This window comes from Crinia signifera, chromosome 2 (genome assembly GCF_055691185.1).
Source record: "Crinia signifera chromosome 2, ASM5569118v1, whole genome shotgun sequence".
Taxonomy (NCBI): domain Eukaryota; kingdom Metazoa; phylum Chordata; class Amphibia; order Anura; family Myobatrachidae; genus Crinia; species Crinia signifera.
Window position 1 is genome coordinate 270891512 of NC_139218.1, and position 20186 is coordinate 270911697.

Consider the following 20186-nt stretch of genomic DNA (forward strand, 5'->3'; position numbering starts at 1 on the left):
AAAGTGGGCAGCCAGGCAAGACGCTCTAAAGTTACCAAATCTGTGTCTCACAAGCTATGAAATGAAAGGTGAAAGAAACAAAGGAGACCGCGACACAACCAACCAAAGCGGGGACAGAAATGGGGATACTAAAGTCAAGAATTATTTTAATTTTTGTTTCTCTATATATTGCAGCAATAAGAAATCCTTTACCAGGGCATGTTATCGTAAAGGTCTTGGGTGGGCATGGGCTCGGTACAGAGCTTGTGCCAGTGAGGCCTTTGCATGCATGAGTTGTGATTGTAAGATGTAACCATAGACTAATAAATAGGCCCATTTGACACAACTAGGTAGTCTCTTTTGAGTACAGACTGTGAACAACCTGACTGTCTTTGCAAAATACATGAAGAAAAAAGCATCTCAATTAAAATCTTGCGGTATCTAACTTAACTGACATTTGATGGGTCACCTGTCCTAGATAATAACGTGACAGGAGTTAAACATTTATAGACCAGGATGAGCAGCCTGCACAAGGGAGGAGATTTGTTCTGTTCCTGATAACAGATAAATATTACTTTCTCTCTTTCCAAAAAAATAATATACTTTTATTAAAAATACAATTATTTTTTATCAACATTGTTTCATGTTCTGTTTCTTCTTGTAAACAACTCTAATCATAATCTTCGGTACTTGTTTCCTAGCACGGCACCCATCGCATCGTATACCATAAGCCTATATGGTAAATGATGCGATGCGACATGATATTGTACAATAAAAAATCGTATACGATTTTTTTATTGTACAACCACCCTGATGGGTACTTACAATGTTAAATGGCCCCCCACTATCAACGCCAACCCGAAGCGTGGTGAGCGCAGCGAGCCCGCGAGGGGCGGCGGTATGTGTCCTACGACCTTTTCATACCCCCACTATCCCCGTCGATGTGGAGTTGATTTTAGATAGTGTGGCGAGCGCAGCGAGCCACCGAGCCCGAAGCACGGCGAGCGCAGCGAGCCCCGTGTGGGGACGCGGAATACATGTAAAGTAATAAGTAATACAATCAAAAAATCATATGGGGGTGCATTTAACATTGAAAGCACCCATTAGGGTGCTTATACAATTAAAAATCGTATCGCATCGCATGTGGCTATATGGCATGCGATGCATAAGATGCCATAAGATGGAAATCATGGGGTCCGTGCTAGGAAACAATTACCTAATCTTCTATGCTGCGCTTATGTCACTATCTTCTTACTGTTGTGTGGTCTAAATCTCATTATGGGATAAAAAAAAAGGCTACTGTTACTAAAGTCATGTCTCATAAACCCATCTAAAATAAATGAGTAACAAATAGCTTCTTATTTAAGTATACCTTTGTACATACAGGGGGCTAACGTACTAACTGACCTGGGGCAGTACACAATGACCTTCTCTGGTGCTGTATGTCTTCCTAATGCTGGGTACACACTGGGTGATTCCCGTGACCGCCAAGATAGTTAACTTTATTGGTGGTGCCGTGGGAGAACTGTCACCCCCACTGCGTACATGCAGTTACATGACCCACGGCCATGCACATCGTTCGTCAATAATATTGACTGTGTATCCTGAACGATACATATGCAATATCATCAACTATACCGATATTGTCAATATCATTGACGATTTATCACCACGCATGCACCCAGCTGTCAACTGATGCATGCACCGTTTCATCACTTCAGTTTGTAGAGAAAGATAGTAGTGGGGCAGATGTATTAAGCCTGGTAGATAAACTGGAGATAAAGTGGAAGGAGATAACACACCAGCCAATCAACTCCTAACTGTCATATTTCAAACACAGCTAATGCGTTATCTCCTTCTACTTTATCTCCTGTTTATCTCTTCACCAGGCTTAATACATCTGCCCCACTACTATCTTTTTCTACAAACTGACCATTAAACATCCTAGCACCTCATGTGTGTGTGCCTCTAGCATGTTAAACCTTAACTTAACTTATCTTAACATAAAACCTGAAATAAAGACTCGGAGACATAGGTTTGGCAGAAATTGTTAGCTGATTTATTATTTGAATATTTAAGCTAGTTTTTGATTTGATTAAACTAATTTAAATAAATGGTGGCCAAGAAAGAACGGCTACTAAACTAAACTCCACCCCCAAACTACATTGACTACCACCCAGCCAGGTGGTCTCGCTGCCCCCGAGCGGGAGATCGAGCGAAAGGCCTAAGTCAATGAATAGGCGAGCGCACCAAAAACAATCTATATACGTTGCATAAACGGGTAATGAAGGCTAAGAAACTAGTAACCTGCCAGTCTTTCCCGCCTATCAGCCAACGCGATTAAAACACCCTGAAAAAAAACCCCATTTAAAACCAATTATCACAGGGAAGGGAGGGTGGGAAAATTTCAGCAGGAAAGAGAGGAAGACTCCTCCCTTTCCTGACCCAATATTCAGCTAACTCTGCCATTCCCAAGCACCTTATTGGATCCCCGAGTCACATGCTCCCCAAGGGTCACACACACAGCCTGGGATGTTTAACCCATTCCATGCCTCGTGCTGGCATTACATTAATCTAAACATCCTAGCACCTCATGTGTGTGTACCTCTAGAATGTTAAACCTTAACTTAACTTATCTTAACATAAAACCTGAAATAAAGACTCGGAGACATAGGTTTGGCAGAAATTGTTAGCTGATTTATTATTTGAATATTTAAGCTAGTTTTTGATTTGATTAAACTAATTTAAATAAATGGTGGCCAAGAAAGAACGGCTACTAAACTAAACTCCACCCCCAAACTCAGCATACGTAATCAAACTACCCTACCAAGCGGTATCCACTCGACCTACTACATTGACTACCACCCAGCCAGGTGGCCTCGCTGCCCCTGAGCGGGAGATCGAGCGAAAGGCCTAAGTCAATGAATAGGCGAGCGCACCGAAAACAATCTATATACGTTGCATAAATGGGTAATGAAGGCTAAGAAACTATTAACCTGCCATTCTTTCCCGTCAAGGCATGAACCCTGATCCCAGGGTACAGCCCCGCCACCAGCCTAAGACACCCTAGCAACAACCAGAAGCAGATCCTCCAGAAACATAAACAGCCCCTCTGGAACTAAATGAACCCCATCAGTCCTAAACAGGTGACGGCACTTAAACCTAATCTGTGTATGAGGTATAACAGCACCGCCGGCCGTTAAAACCCACCTTGCAACAGCCGAATTAAGCTTCTGTCTGGCCTCGTCAACCGCCTTAGCATCTCTGGCCCCTCTCCAACAAATACAAGGCACAATAAAAGACCACACTAACCTACAGTGTGGCCAGGCTGCACAAATGGCCTCCAGATCACTCAAGATCTGGGCCCGCAATCTCAATTGGTACATTTTCCCAAGGTTGTTGCCACCGAGATGAAGCACCAGGACTTCGGGCACACCGAACCTGCGAACATTCACCATAAGGAATGACTTCAGGGCGCCCCAAGTCATTCCCCTAACCCCCAACCACCTAATGGATTAAGAGCAAGGAAACTCAGGCCCCTTCCCAGAGGCAATCAACCTAGCAGCCCAATAGATAAAGGAGTGACCCACTACCAACACCTTTAACCTATCGTACCCCACACCTATAAAAAGGAGAAGAAAAAATAAGCCATTAGTAAGGTTGTATTGATATGAAGGGACATGTTATTGGACTAGACCAGGGGTGTCAAACTCAAATTCATCGGGGGCCGCATCAGCAGTTTGGTCACCCTCAAAGGGCCGGTTGTATCTGTAGGTCCCCCTGTATAATTATAATGCCATGACACCACAGGCTGCTCCCCCTGTATAATATAAAATGAATGCCATGACACCACAGGCTGCTCCCCCTGTATAGTAATAATGCCATGACACCACAGACTGCTCCCCCTGTATAATATAATAAAAGTAATGCCATGACACATAAATGATTATACAGGAGGAGCAGCCTGTGGTGTCATGGCATTATTATTATTATACACGGGGACACCTCAGGAAACAGCAGATATATATTTTTTTTTTATTGTGAGTGTGATCCTCATCCTCACATCTCTCTAAGGCCCCTCAACACTGCCGTGTAGTCGCAGTGCACCACACCGGGAAGGTTACGCCTCTTGCGTTCCCTACGTGATAAGGCCGCCTTCTTCCTTCGTTTTGTCCCCTGCGCCAAGTGCCCCGCGGCCTTCTTAGCGTACTTAGCGGCCCGCTTGCGGGCCTTCGCCGCGCTGCCGTGGTCAGACCCACCGGCAGAAGAAGAGGAAGATGAGGTAGAGTGGGTGCCCTGGGAACTACCTGACGACCCCCCAGAAGCAGCCCCTGCCCCCTCCTCATCAGAGGCCTCACCTGCCGACTCTGGCTGAGCAGCCCAGGTATCATCATCCGTGTCGGCATCGTCAGACACGTCTACCTCCTCGCCGACGACATCGTCGGCGTCAGGGAAATCCTCTTCCGTGGCAGTATCATACTCGTCCGGGATGGGGCTGAGCAGCCTGAGGCCCGGCGTGAGGGACCCCGCCTACTGGCCCGCCGTGGGTTGGGTTCAACGGTGTCAGGGTTACGGTCAGACCTTCCCCTCCATCACCGCTACTGCGTCACCCATATCCTGTATGGCCCGCATGAATTGGGAGCAACCCCGGGTGACACCCCTACTGGCCGAAGCCGGTGACCTCCCACTAGCACCTTCACCCCCCGCCTCCCGAGGCATTGCCTGCACCAGGGGAGCCAGAGCCCCAGCAACCGAGGACCAAGCAGCAGAGAGGGCCTCGGGGTCAAAGGCCACGTCGGCAGATCCCGCCACAGGGCACCGACTAGTCCTTCGACCGTGTCAACCACCACGGGCGAAGCTTCTGCCCTGAGCATGTCCAGAACCCCTATGTCCCCCACCCGCAGCGTCACCTCCGGCAAGCCGGGACCTATTGCCCAGCAAAGTGGGCATATATGGCCTCGGGGACCCCGGTGGGGAATCCCTCGCTAACCCCAGATACCGCCGTGCCTCCACACCTCCCCGCGCCCTGGCTGGCGTGCGCGCAAGCGGAGCCCTCCGAGCCCCAGCAGCAGGCTGGGAGCTCTGAATGAGGCCCCTATCAGACCGAGGAGACACACTCCTCTGTGACCCTGCAGCTTCACCCCTCCCGGGACCCCCCCGCCGACTCCTAGCAGGGGCCGGGGCCGGGGATGCTGAGGCAGCATTAGGTCCCCCCCCACCCGCTGACGCGCGCCGCGGCTCCACGCCGCCCACCAGCCGACCCGGAGGAGGCCGCACCCGCAGCCCGGGCGCTGGGGCTAGCAGACACAGCCCTCCTCGACCTGCAGGAGGCGCGGACGCCGTTGCCGCGGGCGATCACGCTGTAAGCGCGTTGGCGGGCAGCTGGGCATCCTCAGAAGCAAAACGGGCAGGCAGCCTGGCAGAACGCCATGGGCGCAGGGACCCTGAGGACATGGCCTAGCAGAGGGAAATATGCTTAATTTAGGACAAGTGGGAGCTCAAGGGAAAAACGTCTACTCACCAAAATTTCAGCAGGAAAGAGAGGAAGACTCCTCCCTTTCCTGACCCAATATTCAGCTAACTCTGCCATTCCCAAGCACCTTATTGGATCCCCGAGTCACATGCTCCCCAAGGGTCACACACACAGCCTGGGATGTTTAACCCATTCCATGCCTAGTGCATTTAACCCATTCCATGCCTAGTGTCATTTAATTTAATATTTAACCACATAAATTATATTTATACGTTATACAGTTTAAAATGCTATCCGTACAGTATTTTGGTTTGTGAGTACACACACATCTCACACTACTGTCTGGTGGAGATTATCAAACACAAATACATACAGAAGCACTGAGCAGGGCATACTAACGCGCGCCTGGAACTTTGATGGTGCCACAACCACAAGGTGCTGTCCCATAGCCCAATATTACACCTCTAAAAGCACTAGAGTATGACCGTTTCATGATAGCAATGACATACACTTTTTTTTACATCCATCTCTAACTGAGACCCGCAGTGCACAATATAAATCCGGTACCCTGCAGTTATTTAACTGTAGCAATTTTTTTGTTGGACTTAAGTTTCCAATTTTGTCCAGGTTACTTCAAATTGATAATAAAATATGATAAATTGATCAAAGCTATGTTTTTTTAAAGCCTGTTTGTGGACATGGAGATGTAGTAATAAGGCCTCCTTAATTATTCATTATAGAAAGTTACATATATTTTTCCTGTCTAGCAAACAATATTTAACAAATTCGTAATTACTAAGTGGCCAGTGTGAAAATCTTGCATGCAAATAGGCAAACAGTACATTTTTAACTTTGATTATACAATACAGAGAACTTAATATTTAAAATGGTACCTCATTTATCAATTTTAGTTAAGTATGAAGGGAGAAAAAATGATCGTCTCCAATATTCAACATCCAGAAATACTATATATGATGATGTTCAGTTAAAGTGAGAAAAAAGGGAAATGCACAAACCAGTACATGTACATGTAAAATACAATATGACGTTTTGTGCAGGATGGGCCTGCTGATAAGCATAAGAATAATGGGCCTTATTCAAATCCGCTCAGTCCCTCCGCTTGTTCGCACAGAGGACCAATGTGCATACGCTGGGTGCTAGCTGGCAGAGCGAACTGCTAGTTCCCCGTCCCGTTCACACCCACCAAGGCGGGCGGGGGGCATGGGGTGGTGGCAAGGGGACGTGCCTTTGGGAATGCCCATGTTTCATGGGTTTTCCCATGAAAACAGTGGGTGTTCCCATGGAAACTAGGCAGTGACACAGCTGCCCTTTTCCCGTACAGGGAACACTCAAAACTAAGGCACCTGGGAGTGTCTTCATTTTGCATGTACATTCCAAATCATTCAATGGACGGCATCCATTGAATGATTTGGCCCCCGCACCCAAGGCTGCAAATGGATGTTTATGCAAAGAAATCGTCGATCGAGGGGGAAGGCGGGCGGCTGTATGAGCGGCAGGCGGAGTTAAAACCACATGCAGCAATGCAAAATTCACAGCACTGCGTGTGAACTAGAATAATGTCCAATGTCTATTGCGTGAATATTATGTAGTATCTTATCACTGCCGATAAATGTATTCAGTATGGTAAATACCTCACATGCTGCTAACATCTAAGTGGTACATTTGCATTCACACTGTCCTTGAAATTTTGTTATGAAGACTTTAGCACTTTCAAAAGCATGGGTACGGGAACTATTATCTGGAAATGCATTCTCCAGAAAGTTCTGAACTGACATTACGATGACATAATTGCTGCTATTCGGTCTGTGATATGTGTTATACACAGTCTTAATAGCCCAATCATAATGCGCTCCTCTAACCATTCTTATGCGCTACTAAGTACTCTAATTGCTAAGTTAATTTTAGGGCACTATGGTGTAAGATGAGTATTTTTAAAATGTTACTTAGCATATTCTAGGTATATTTTTTCCAAATGATGGGAATTTTTTTGACACCCATGTCAGAAACCAGGAAAGTGGTATTGGTGCAGGCAATGTTGTTGAGAAAATGCTGAGTTTATACAGATTCCTGGGGTGTATTTGCACTGTGCATGGTATGCATGTACTGTATGCCGCATCTCAGTATACACAGTAGTACTTACATTGGCTTACTACTGAAATAATATTATTCAGATCTAATCATTTTTCTAACCAACGCAGGAAATAGAATTTTGTATCTCCTATGTCCATAATTACAGTCTATCCTGCTGGTTCGCAGGGTTTCACCTATAAAGAATAGGCAAAACCCCGCTCAGCACAGATCGCTCAACACGCATCGGGTGTGCATCACTTGTATGCCGCGGTGTGTGCTGAGCGTTCTGTGCTTAGCATGTCGCTCAGCACGTATGCCGGCATCGACCCACGTGTACGAGGCTTTACACTCCAGTCTTCACAGTTTAAGATAATCTTCACAGTTTAATATCATCCAACAGGTTCAATATCACCATATAGCAATGATGCGTAAATCCACATGTGTACCCCCATGGCTAACCCATTGTGCTATATGCTCAGAAAAAGGGATAAAAAATGATTCAAGGGGAACATGTAATAGGAAGGCTACTGGGTAGGTGGGGTGCTGGTGGGAGTTGCATAATGGCAGCAGCACGAGTTGCATACGTTGTTAGCCTGAGGCCAGTATCCTATATGGGGCGAGATGTACTAAAGGGAAAATGCGGTAAAACCCCCGTTTTACCGCATTTTCCTATGTACTAAAACCCGTTCGCAGTGATATCGCAAGGCAGGGTATCGCCACCTTTGGGTGGCGATACCCTATAGAAGCCTATGGGCTTCTTTTCGCCGCCCGCCGCGTTGCCGCAACCCCGCCGCCTCGCCGACCCCCCCTTTCCCCCCTCCCTTGGGCTTACCTTCTTGTAGGTCCTCCTGGACCCCAGAAGGTAAGCCCTTCCTCCCCCTAGCAACGCAGCCGGACGTCCTTCCGGCTGCAGGGGGGAGGAGGAAGCGCCGGGGACAGCTTGCTTAGCTGTCCCCGGCGTGAAAGCAGCAGAAGCCGGCTGGGAGGTGACGGAGACCCCCCGCACACCACATTCCAGGTATCGCGGGGGGCCTCCGTCACCGCATCGCGATGCCAGCCGCATATGTTAGAACATATGCGGCGGCATCGCGGCGGGGGGGGGGGGCGCGAAGGGCGGGGATGTATTTTAATACATCCCGCCCTTTGTGCGATCCTTTTTCAGACAATAGAAATGGCCTGATATCTCGATTTTTAACAGATGGTCATTATCGTGCTATTCAACTACAGGCCTTTTTTATTGTCCAAATTGATTTTATATAGTGTGGCGAGCAGCAGCGAGCCACCGAGCCCGAAGTGTGGCAAAAACGTATGTCGACATGTCAACATTTTCACTGTCAACCTTGCTATTGTCGACCTAATGCTTGTATCGACCTTCCAACCATGTCAACATTAGCAATGTCGACCTATTTTATGTGTCAACCTAAGCCATGTCGACCTATATGGGTCGACCTAGTGACCCATACCCTGACAAACAGTATATTCCAAGCATTATATCTTAGCCCCTGCAGGGGCAGTGGAGCAAAACTGGCCTGCAGTGGGATGTGGTCATAAAGTCGACATGCATTAGGTCAACATAGACAAAAGGTCGACATGGTAAAAGTTGACAGGAAAAAGGTTGACATGAGTTGCTATGGGCAACCAATCAGATACTATCTATTATCTTCTAGAATGTGCTAAATAAATAAGATGTAGATTCTGATTGGTTAGCCATGGCAACATCCCATGTGAAATAGAACTCCCATATTAGAAAATCTCCCCCTTTGTCTGTTATTGGGGCGATATTTGATGCACCTGCTCATGCAATTCTACATTCTTTTCAAAATGTTCATCTTTCAGTCATTTTAATGCTTATGAGAGCTCCGATGTTTTTGAATAAGCAACACAGACAATACTATACGCAAGCAGCAAGTTGCTGTTATACCAATTAGATGTAAAGAATATTCCCAGAAATGGCCTTATATACATGCACTAGTAGTGGGAACATACTGTATAACATGATGATGTACAGAATAACCATGTCTTTTCTTCAGTGACTGAAGCAGTGTTACTTTGCTGCCATCTTCTGTTTCTTGCAATCAGTGCTTCAATATGTTTTCTCTACATGCTTTTTTGTTCAGTTGAAGCAAAGTGAAGCAAATGCTGACACCAAAGAGAAATTACCATTACGCCTCCGCATTTTCGAAAAATTCCCCAACAGGCCTCAGATGGTGAAAATCTCCAAACTTCCTTCGGATTTCACAGTTCCTAAAATAAGGTAATTTAGTGTTTTTTTCTTTTGCCTTTCCCACTGTGGATATTTCATGTAATTACCACCCAGCCTGCAACACACGAAACTGCATACCAGGGAATTTTCTAGCCTATTTGGCTCCCAGTGTGAACTGGAAAAAATCTGCAAATCCCCCCCCCATACAGTATACCACACGCCAAAATGTCCATTACACATTATACCACATAGTGCTGCTTACCAGCATGCTTGTTGCCAGGAGAATACATGCTCCTTGCTACGGGTTTCATACTTGTTGCCATGAGGGATTACATGCTCAATGCCAGAGGGGGTTAAATGCTCATTACCATGGTGGATTACGTGCAGGGGCAAACACAGGATTTATAAGCGGGGGGTTGTCAGGATGCTGCTGTTAAATATACCTACGCCAGCATCCCAACTACCGCCTGGAGACCAGTGCCAGAATCCCAAAATCATTTATGACGCCAGTGCCAAACTCCTGACTGCCGGGATGCAAAATGGTCAGTATGCAGGCAGCATGAGCATGCGTCCGGCAAAGGGGGGGGGTTAGGTTTAGGCACTAGTGGGGGAACTTAGGGTAAGGCTATGGATAGGGTTAGGCACTTAGAAGTAGGGATGTATGAGTTCCGATTGGTGGAATTCGGGCACCCCCCAATCTGAACCGCTTTCCGAGCCTGTTCAGGAATTCCCGCCTAGATGCGGGTCTCCGAACCTTGCGAGATACCACCATCGGATCTCACGAGATCCAGACCCTTTAATGGGGCGAGCGGCCAGAAGCCATCTTCACTCCAGACACAGAGAGTGAAGAGGCAGTGCGTCTTGGCCACCTGCCTTCCCGCCATCCAGACCAGTGAAAGTGCTGTACAGTCCAGTCCAGGGATACTGCTGTATAGTTCAGTCCAATGATACTGCTGTATAGTCCAGTCCAGTGAAAGTGCTGTATAGTCCAGTCCAGTGAAAGTGCTGTATAGACAAGTCCAGGGATACTGCTGTATAGTTAAGTCCAGCGATACTGCTGTATAGTCCAGTCCAGTGATACTGCTGTATAGTCCAGTCCAGTGATACTGCTGTATAGTCCAGTCCAGTGAAAGTGTTGTATAGACAAGTCCAGTGATACTGCTGTATAGTCTAGTCTAGTGATACTGCTGTATAGTCCAGTCCAGTGATACTGCTGTATAGTCCAGTCCAGTGAAAGTGCTGTATAGACAAGTCCAGTGATACTGCTGTATAGACAAGTCCAGTGATACTGCTGTATAGTCTAGTCTAGTGATACTGCTGTATAGTCCAGTTCAGTGGTAGTGCTGTATAGTCCAGTCCAGTGATAGTGCTGTATAGTCCAGTCCAGTGATAGCATACCTCCCAACCGTCCCGGATTCGGCGGGACATTCACGATTTATGGCCGATGTCCCGTCGTCCCGGTACTGCTTACCGCAGTCCCGGCTTCCCGAGACGGTTGGGAGATATAAACCACGATAATGGGGCAGATGTATCATAGCAGCGCTTATCGCGCCGCTATGATACTTCCTGCTTCGCCTCAATAGCGAGGCGAAGCAGGAAGGGACATCGACAAGATGTATTAACATCTTGTCTGCCGAAGCGGGGGAGCGTTAACTCCCCCCTTCGGCGATGTCCCTTTCTGGAGATAGCGCATCAGTTAATACTGATGCGCTATCTCCTGTCCCCCGGCCGGCCGCACTGGGCATGCGCGGGATCTCGCTGTTCACGCGAGATCCCCAGCGCAGCCCAGACCTAACAGCAGGGACAGTGCTGTCCCTGCTGTTTAGATAGGGCTTCGCCAGCCTGATGCTGGCGAAGCCAAAGCAGGCTTCGTGCGGAACGGTCAGCGATGCTGACCGTTCATACATTCGGCCTGCTATCATTTTGATAGCAGCGCCGATATGGACAGGGGCACATCTCACCTCCTTCATACATGGGGGAGAAGCGGTATCAGTGCACATAACGTGCGCTGATACCCCTTCTCCCCCATAACGACCCTTCATACATCTGCCCAACGACGAGCGGCGAAAACGGGGGCGTGGCCGGATATGCCGCGCGAGCGTGCCGACCTCCCAACTTCAAAAGTTGGGAAGTATGAGTGATAGTGCTGCGGCATAAGTGGTACTGCCATCAAAGTCCAATGTTAAAGTCTATTGGTACTGCCGATATGTCTATTGGTACTGTTAAAGTCTGTTAAAGTCTATTGGTACTGCCGATATGTCTATTGGTACTGCTTCATAAGTCCAGTCCAGTGATATTGTTGCATAAATCCAGTCCAGTGGTACTGCCGTTAAAGTCCATTGGTTCTGCCATTAAAATCCAGTAAAACTGGGGGCGTGGCTAAGACGAGCATGGAGTAGGACGCAGGTCAGCGTTCTCCCTGCTCCCTCCGGATGGTAACCTTTACCTAAATACCGCAGCAATTTCAAAACTTACTCCTGATGACCTGACCTGAAGTCTGGAGCAGTGCGGCATCTATCCTCCTGTGTCTGGCGGCGGAGGAATCGAGGTGGAGAGCGCCTGGCCGGGAGAGAAGGGACGGAAGCACCAGAGACGGTGCGTGAGTCTGCAGAGACCAGCGGCGCAGTTGGAGTGACGAGGAAGGGGGAGGCGGGGAGAGAGCACGCCGAGACACCCGCTGCCTTCCGCCTTCCGCCTGACGCGAGTCAGACAGGCACAGAGAAACACTCTTCCCCTGTGGCAGAGGGGAAGCAGCAGCGGAAGAACAGGCGAGAAGCAAGGGGGAGCCGGCAGGCTGGTGGGGGCTGCCCAGCAGTGTAACCCAGACTTGGATCATCCGTGTGTGCAAGGAGGGGAGAGAGCACGCCGGAACACCTGCAGTCTCCTGCCTGACGTATTATCGATAGGCACGGAGAAAAGGGGAGCAGCAGAGCAGAGACATTTCCCACCCCCCTGATAAGTGGCACTCGACCCCTGTGGCAGAGGGGGAGACATCAGCAAGAGTGCAGGCGAGGAGGAACGGGGAGCCCGTTGGCTGAGGGGGACTGCCCAGCAGTGAGAGGGCTGGAGCAGTATCCAGACACGCATCCATCGCATAAAGCGATACTTACAAGCAACGGGTACCTGAGCAAAGGAAGACTCGGAGGAGCTGGGATACAGCCATAAACGGAGGAATCTACCCCAAATAACGGAGGTCCTTGAAGGAGAAAGCCTGGCTGGTAAACAGTGAGTAACCCACGGTGTGGGATATCCCCCCCCCCCCCTTACGCAAGGAACTCCAGAAAGTGAAAATCCATTTAGACAAGGGAGGAGGAGTACACCTTAGAACTTCTCTGTCTAAGTGAACTGTTCTTATAAATTGAGGGCCCTGAGACGTGTGACCTAGGGTTAAACCAACCTCCGCCACTGTAACAATGGGGAAAACCCAGAACGCAACGGCAGCTAATCGCCTGGCTAAGTTTGCCAGACCACTAGATACACCAACATCTAGCCCCGGAAGGGAGAAAATACCACCTGCTTCGCCTCCAGAGGAGGAAACAGCCAGTCAATTAAATGTATCTATACAAAAAGTACTGGACGCTGTAGCTGCAAGCGAGGGGAGGCTGACTGAGAAAATTGGGAAAGTCCAAGATGACCTAGACCTAATAAGACAGTCGGTTCAGAGAGCAAAGGAAAGGGTCAAGGAAGTTGAAGGTCGTACCTCACTACTGGAGGACAAAGTCAGCCCCTTAGAAAAAAAAGTGGAAGAAATGGGGTCCCAAATAAAAGCAATTACTTACAAAATGACAGATATGGAGGGACGTCTGCGCAGGAACAACTTAAGATTTGTGGGCTTCCCAGAAAGGGTGGAGGGAGAGAGTCCAGAACTGTTTCTGCAAAAATGGCTGACGGTTACACTTGGGCAGGAAAATCTTTCCAACTTATTCGCAATTGAAAGAGCCCATCGTGTACCAGCGAGACCACCCCCCCCCCCCCCCCCGGTACACCTCCCCGCACAATTATAGCAAAAATACTACATTTTGTGGATCGGGAAGCTATCTTGAAATTGTCTAGGGCAAAAGGCCCACTGCTCTGTAACAACATGAAAATAATGGTATTCCCAGATTATGCGGGTGAGGTCCAAAAAGAAAGAGCCCAGTACTTCCATATTAAAAAGAGACTAAGAGAGCTGGATCTACAGTACGCTATCCTTTTCCCATCGAAACTTCGCATCATACATGAAGGGAAGGCTAAATTCTTTCCATCGCCAGGAGAAGCAACAGAATGGTTGGACAGGAACTTTGCGGCAAACAAATCCCAATGAATATTAATTAAGTTACTGGCTGGAGATAAATATGGACTGCTGTAGTGGAAAGGGGAAAAAAAAAAAAAAAGGGAGAAAGAAGAAAGGGGGAAAGAGAAAGGGATATGAGAAATATACCAGTTATACTACAGTGGCAATATATAGAGAGGAGGAAGGATGCCACAAACTGCCGAATTGAAATTGTGTTTTTTTTTTTGTTTTTTTTTTTTCTTTTTTTTTTTTTTATCTTATCTGCGGTATGAAGGAGATATTAGTAACTTGAATAATAAATGTAAAGCCATCTGGAGGGGCAGAAGGGAACCTCCGGCTCGTAGCCATTATATCGTTTGCCCCTACAAAAGGGGAGAGAGGGAGGGGAAGAGGGGAAGGAGCAACCGTAAATGGGATCGGGTTGCCACTGCCCCATTACCATCTGGGGCTCCCCCTCGTTTTTCTCCTGGCTCTCATTTCTTTTGTTGTTTTTTTAGGGGGAAGGGGGAAGGGAGGGAGGGTGGGGGGGATACAAGGGGGAAGGCATGTCACAGGGAGGGGCGGGCATGCAGGGTGGGGGGAGGAGAGAAACGTTAGGTTACTGAAAAATGCACTGAATTTACTATGTCAATATCATGTGAGTGATTGGTGGAGAAAGAGAAGGAAATGGTACATAGCCAAGAATTAAGATGTCTATAAACTATCATATCCTCACATGGAATGTGAGAGGAATAAATAATAAATTTAAACGCTCCCTAGTCATGAGGCAAATTAAACAGTACTCAGCAGATATAATCTGCCTACAAGAAACACACTTGGCTGAAGATAGACTACTCTCAATACAGAAAGCATGGATTGGATGGTCATATCATTCAACACACACCTCAGCATCCAGAGGAGTGTCAGTCCTGATAAGAAAGGGTTTCCCATTTCGGGCAGAAAAGGTGCAAACAGACCAATGGGGAAGATACGTGTTTATTAAATGTAGGGTGGGCCCCCTGGTATTCCTGCTAATGGCAATATATATACCACCGCCATTTTCCTACGAAATATTGAAAAAAGCTGCAGAATTCATGGCGACCTTTCCTAACTTACCAACCATGGTTTTGGGGGATTTTAATAATATATTGGACCCACTCTTGGATAGGAGAAGTTCAGCTAAATTGAGGGGAACAACTCAAGTAAAAGGTTTCTCGGAGATGATTCACGATATGGGCCTTAGGGATATATGGAGAGAAAGACATAATAAAGAACAACAATTCTCTTGCTACTCTAGCACATATGGGTCTTTTTCCAGAATAGACCTAGCATTGGTGACGGAGGATTGGTCGCCACGAATTCAAGAGATAAAATATCTCACTAGAGGTATCTCAGACCACGCCCCACTGCTGCTGAAAATAGACCTGAATGAAAAAAAGGGCTATTCGTATTGGAAATTCAACTCATTCTGGCTTACCAGATTGGAAACAGGGGAAAAACTTGAAGCTGCATGGTCTGAATTCCAAGTAAACAACGAAGGGTCAGCTGCAGTGGGTGTTGTATGGGATGCCTTTAAGGCAACAGTAAGAGGGGATCTAATTAGAGAGGTTGCTAGCTTAAAAACAGCAGCTAAGAAGGAGGAAAAAAGACTAGAAGAAAATAGTCATAAGCTAGAACAGGACTATATACGGGACGATTTAGAGGGAAGTAAGAATGCTTGGCTGGAGGCACAAAAATCATGGTGTGAATGTTTAGAAGAAAAAGTAATGTATAAAGATTTATTTGCAAGTCACGTCAGATACAAGGAAGGGGATAGGCCGGGAAGTTTCCTAGCAGCCCTCACTAAAGCTGATAAAGCAAAAATGACCATAGCAGAAATAATAGACGAAACGGGGGAAAGTTTATACCAGACCCCCGATATAGCAGAAAAATTTGTACAATTCTACCAGCAATTATATTCTTCCCATCAGGTATACTCCCCAGAAGAGAACCGCAAATACCTGGAGGGAATTAGACGCCCGATTTTATCCCCTGAGGCTAGAAATAAACTAGATGAACCCCTGTCCCTATCAGAAATTAAGGAAGCTATAGGGGCTATCCCGGGGGGGAAAGCACCTGGTCTCGACGGGATCCCCCACGAGATATATAAAAAACATAGCGATTTTTTCTACAAAAAATTTCTGGCTTTACTCAATGACCTATACAGGACTAAATCCCTCCCGAAATCCATGTCAGAGGCTTTAATTATAAACATAGCTAAAAAAGATAAGGACCCTAGATTAGTCGAGTCATACAGGCCCATTTCACTACTGACCAACGATACTAAAATACTGGGGAAAATACTGGCCACAAGACTAAATCAAGTCATAGGAGAAATGGTTCACAGTGACCAGACCGGGTTTATCCCGGGTAGATCAACATCTTCTAACCTACGGAAACTTCACCTACACCTCCAGTATGGACAGGAGAATAGAGAGGAAGCTGCAGTAATATCGCTGGACGCAGCAAAAGCTTTTGACTCCATAGAGTGGGAATATCTTTGGTCAGTACTGGAATGGGCAGGTATTGGCCCTAAATTTATCGGTTGGGTAAAGATATTGTATAGTGCCCCGGAAGTAAGGATATCTATTAATAACTACATATCACCCAGCTTTAGAGTAGAAAGAGGCACACGCCAGGGGTGTCCATTATCCCCTGGACTGTTTGCCATCGCCATGGAACCACTGGCATGCATGATTAGAGATAGCTCTAAAATACAGGGATTGTCAATAGGGAAATGTGAAGACCGCATCTCTCTGTATGCCGACGATGTTTTATTATTTGTTAGGAACTACCCCACGGCAATTCCAGAAATAATGACGATAATGGAGGGATTTGGTGGCCATTCAGGTCTCAAAATAAATTGGAGTAAATCCTGTATCCTTCCCCTTAGCGGACCAGATATACCAGATGGAGCAAACCAATCGCCCCTGAGATGGGTCAAAGTATTTGTATACCTGGGGATAAGGGTGTCAATAGATAGTAATAAATTTGAACTGCTCAACCTTTTTCCCCAGATAGAATATATTAAATCCAAAATCCGCTCGTGGGGTAAACTCCCAATTTCTATGACTGGGAAAGTTAATTTAGTAAAGATGACGATCCTCCCAAAAATATTGTATGTCTTACAAAATTCACCAGTTTACATACCAGTGAAAACTTTTAGGACCATAGAAAGCCTGATTTCATCCCTAATATGGGGTAATAAGAGAGTAAGGATAAAATTGGTAACCCTGACCAGGAGGAAGGAGGAGGGCGGACTGGCCTTGCCAGACTTTCGAAGTTATTATTTGGCTGCCCAATTGACGCAGCTGAGAATTTGGACTCAGGATGGAGATGAAAACAAGACCATCCGAGAACTAATAGATCAACTTGATCCAGGTAGCAGCCCACTTGGGGTGCTACTTGGTGGCCAGCTGCGACAAAATTGGCCCCCAATAATAAAGCAAGGTATGATAATATGGAAACAAATGGAGAGGAAATTGGGGAGTCAGGGAATAGACCCGGACACCCCGTTACAGAATGCCCGCTGTTTTGAAGAGTTGAGACAAATTCAGGTTAGGAAGGTATGGAGGGGGAAAGGACTTACGAAAATAGGGCAATTATATGAAGGGGGGATATTTAAAACATTCCAAACCCTCAAAACGGAATTAGACCTCCCAAATAAATTTATGTTTAGATACCTCCAATTACGACATGCATGCAATAGACAATTCGCTAATAGAACACCTAATTTAAAGGACTCCTTGACGAAAGAACTATTGAAGAAGTGTCCAGGAAGACATGAAGTTAATTACTTTTATAGAATATTGAACCAAGAGTCACATAAAGACAAACTGATAAATCTCAAATCACAATGGGAAAACGACGTGGGTAGTATAACGGAGGGAGAATGGAAACGCGCATTGAGAGAGATAGGGAGTGCAACGAACCAACTTAAATACCATCAGATACAACTCTACATAATACATAGGGTATATCTAACGCCGGTACGCTTGTATAAATATGGAGGCCGGGGAGATACTCTGTGCCCCAAGTGCCATAACAACGAAGGTACCTTTTGGCATCTCCTTTGGGCCTGCCCTAAGGTACAACCTTTTTGGATAGAGGTAATAAATGTTTTGGCCTCAAAAGGCATTCACAGAGCTATATGTACCCCAGTAACATGCATCCTGTCTGCAGGATTTAATCCATCCTTAGGAAAGAACATGAAACAGTTCGTGATCAATGCATGCACATTGGCAAAGGTATGCATCGCCCAAAAATGGTTAGCAAAGGAAGGTCCTGAGGTGGGGGCATGGAAAAATCTAGTGAAGACTACTATAAAACATGAGAAATACGTTTACTCAGCAAGAGGGGCAGATAAAAAATTCCATCAAATATGGGACAGGTGGGAAACGTAGTAGAAGACCAGGGACATATCTAAAAAAAAAAAAACAAGTGGAGGAGTAGGTAACCTAACAGGGGTGGGGTAAGGGGCGGGGGGGGGGGAAAGGGGGGGAGACAGGAGGGAATAATAGATCAAATGGGATACATTACCGTTAATTGACTGACTAGGGCGAACACAAATTTTAATATTGTTAAATGGCCCTTTGGATTAAGGAAAGTAAGGTAAAGCTATTTGAAGGAAACCCGCAAACCTAGCTCCAGTATCTTGAGTAATAGGAGATAAGAGGGGAAATAGAGAGATATAGTATACGTATACATAATAGGAAAGAGTGACATAGCTCTATAGGATATCACTGATAGAGACAGAAATAAATATAATACCAGGGTCATGAAAGAGGCCCGTATGACACAGAAGAAGGAATAAGAATTAATACACACAAAAAAGAAAAAGACACAAGGTGGGAAAAGATATAAGGTATATATATTATTTAATTTTAATAATCTAGAGTTGAATTATAATAGTAACAGGGTTTAATAGAAGGGGGGTAAGAAATAAGTATAAGAACACGAGTGGGAACTGTACACTGGTAACATAAATACATTACATACGAAAGTTTGTAAAGAGGAACTATTAAGAAGTAAAATCACCAGGAAAAATAGCACGAAGACAGACACACAAATATAGACACGTGATAGGGTATAGTGTAAATGAAACGATTGCTGGAGCGGGGTAGGCGAAAAAGGAGGAAAAAAGTAAAAGAACACACTGGTAGGCCAAGATACTTGAGCAAACAGGGTTGAAAAGTTTGTGTTGATAAATGTATGTATAAAATAACTCTATATGTCGATTACCGGAATGTATCTGATACAATGTTTGTATTAATAATAACTTCCTGTTTCCTGATTTTTAAATGTAAGATGTGAAAAAAAAAAAGTAAAATAAAGTATAAATTAAAAAAAAAAATCCAGTAAAACTGCCATTGAAGTCTAGTGATACTGCCATTAAAGTCCAATGGTACTGCCGTTAAAGTCCATTGGTTCTGCCGTTAAAGTCAAGTCCAGTGATACTTCTGCATAATTCCAGTCCAGTGATACTGGTGTATAATTACAGTCCAGTTATACAACTGGTGCATAATGACAGTCCTGTTATACTACTGGTGCATAATTACACTCAGTTATACTACTGGTGCATAATTCCAGTCCAGTGATACTGGTGTATAATTACAGTCCAGTTATACAACTGGTGCATAATTCCAGTCCAGTGATACTACTAGTGCATAATTCCAGTCTAGTGATACTACTGGTGCATAATTCCAGTCCAGTTATACTACTGGTGCATAATGCCAGTCCAGTTACTGTATACTACTGGTGCATAATTTCACTCCACTTATACTACTGGTGCATAATTCCAGTCCAGTGATACTACTGGTGCATCATTCCAGTTCAATGATAATACTAATGTATAATTCCAGTCCAGTGATACTACTGGTGCATAATTCCAGTTCAATGATAATACTAATGTATAATTCCTGTCCAGTGATACTACTAGTGCATAATTCCAGTCCATTGATACTAGTGGTGCATAATTCCAGTCCAATGATAATACTAATGTATAATTCCAGTCCAGTGATACTACTGGTGCATAATTCCAGTCCAATGATAATACTGGGGCATAATTTCAGTCCAGTAATACAGCTGCGTAATGTGTGTTTGTGTATACAGTGCTATTTTTGTAGGAAAATAGGTTCAGGAACTGTGGG

The 20186-nt window shown here is 45.8% G+C and overlaps 1 protein-coding gene across 3 annotated transcripts in view; it reads left to right on the plus strand.

The window, feature by feature from the left end:
• NALCN (sodium leak channel, non-selective) overlaps positions 1-20186 on the plus strand; it is a 511286-nt gene that overhangs the window by 411335 nt on the left and 79765 nt on the right. For all 3 annotated transcript variants that reach the window (XM_083168621.1, XM_083168622.1, XM_083168623.1), the window contains one exon: positions 9661-9797. In XM_083168621.1, coding sequence (XP_083024747.1) covers positions 9661-9797 — 137 coding nt within the window. The remainder of the gene's footprint in view (positions 1-9660; positions 9798-20186) is intronic.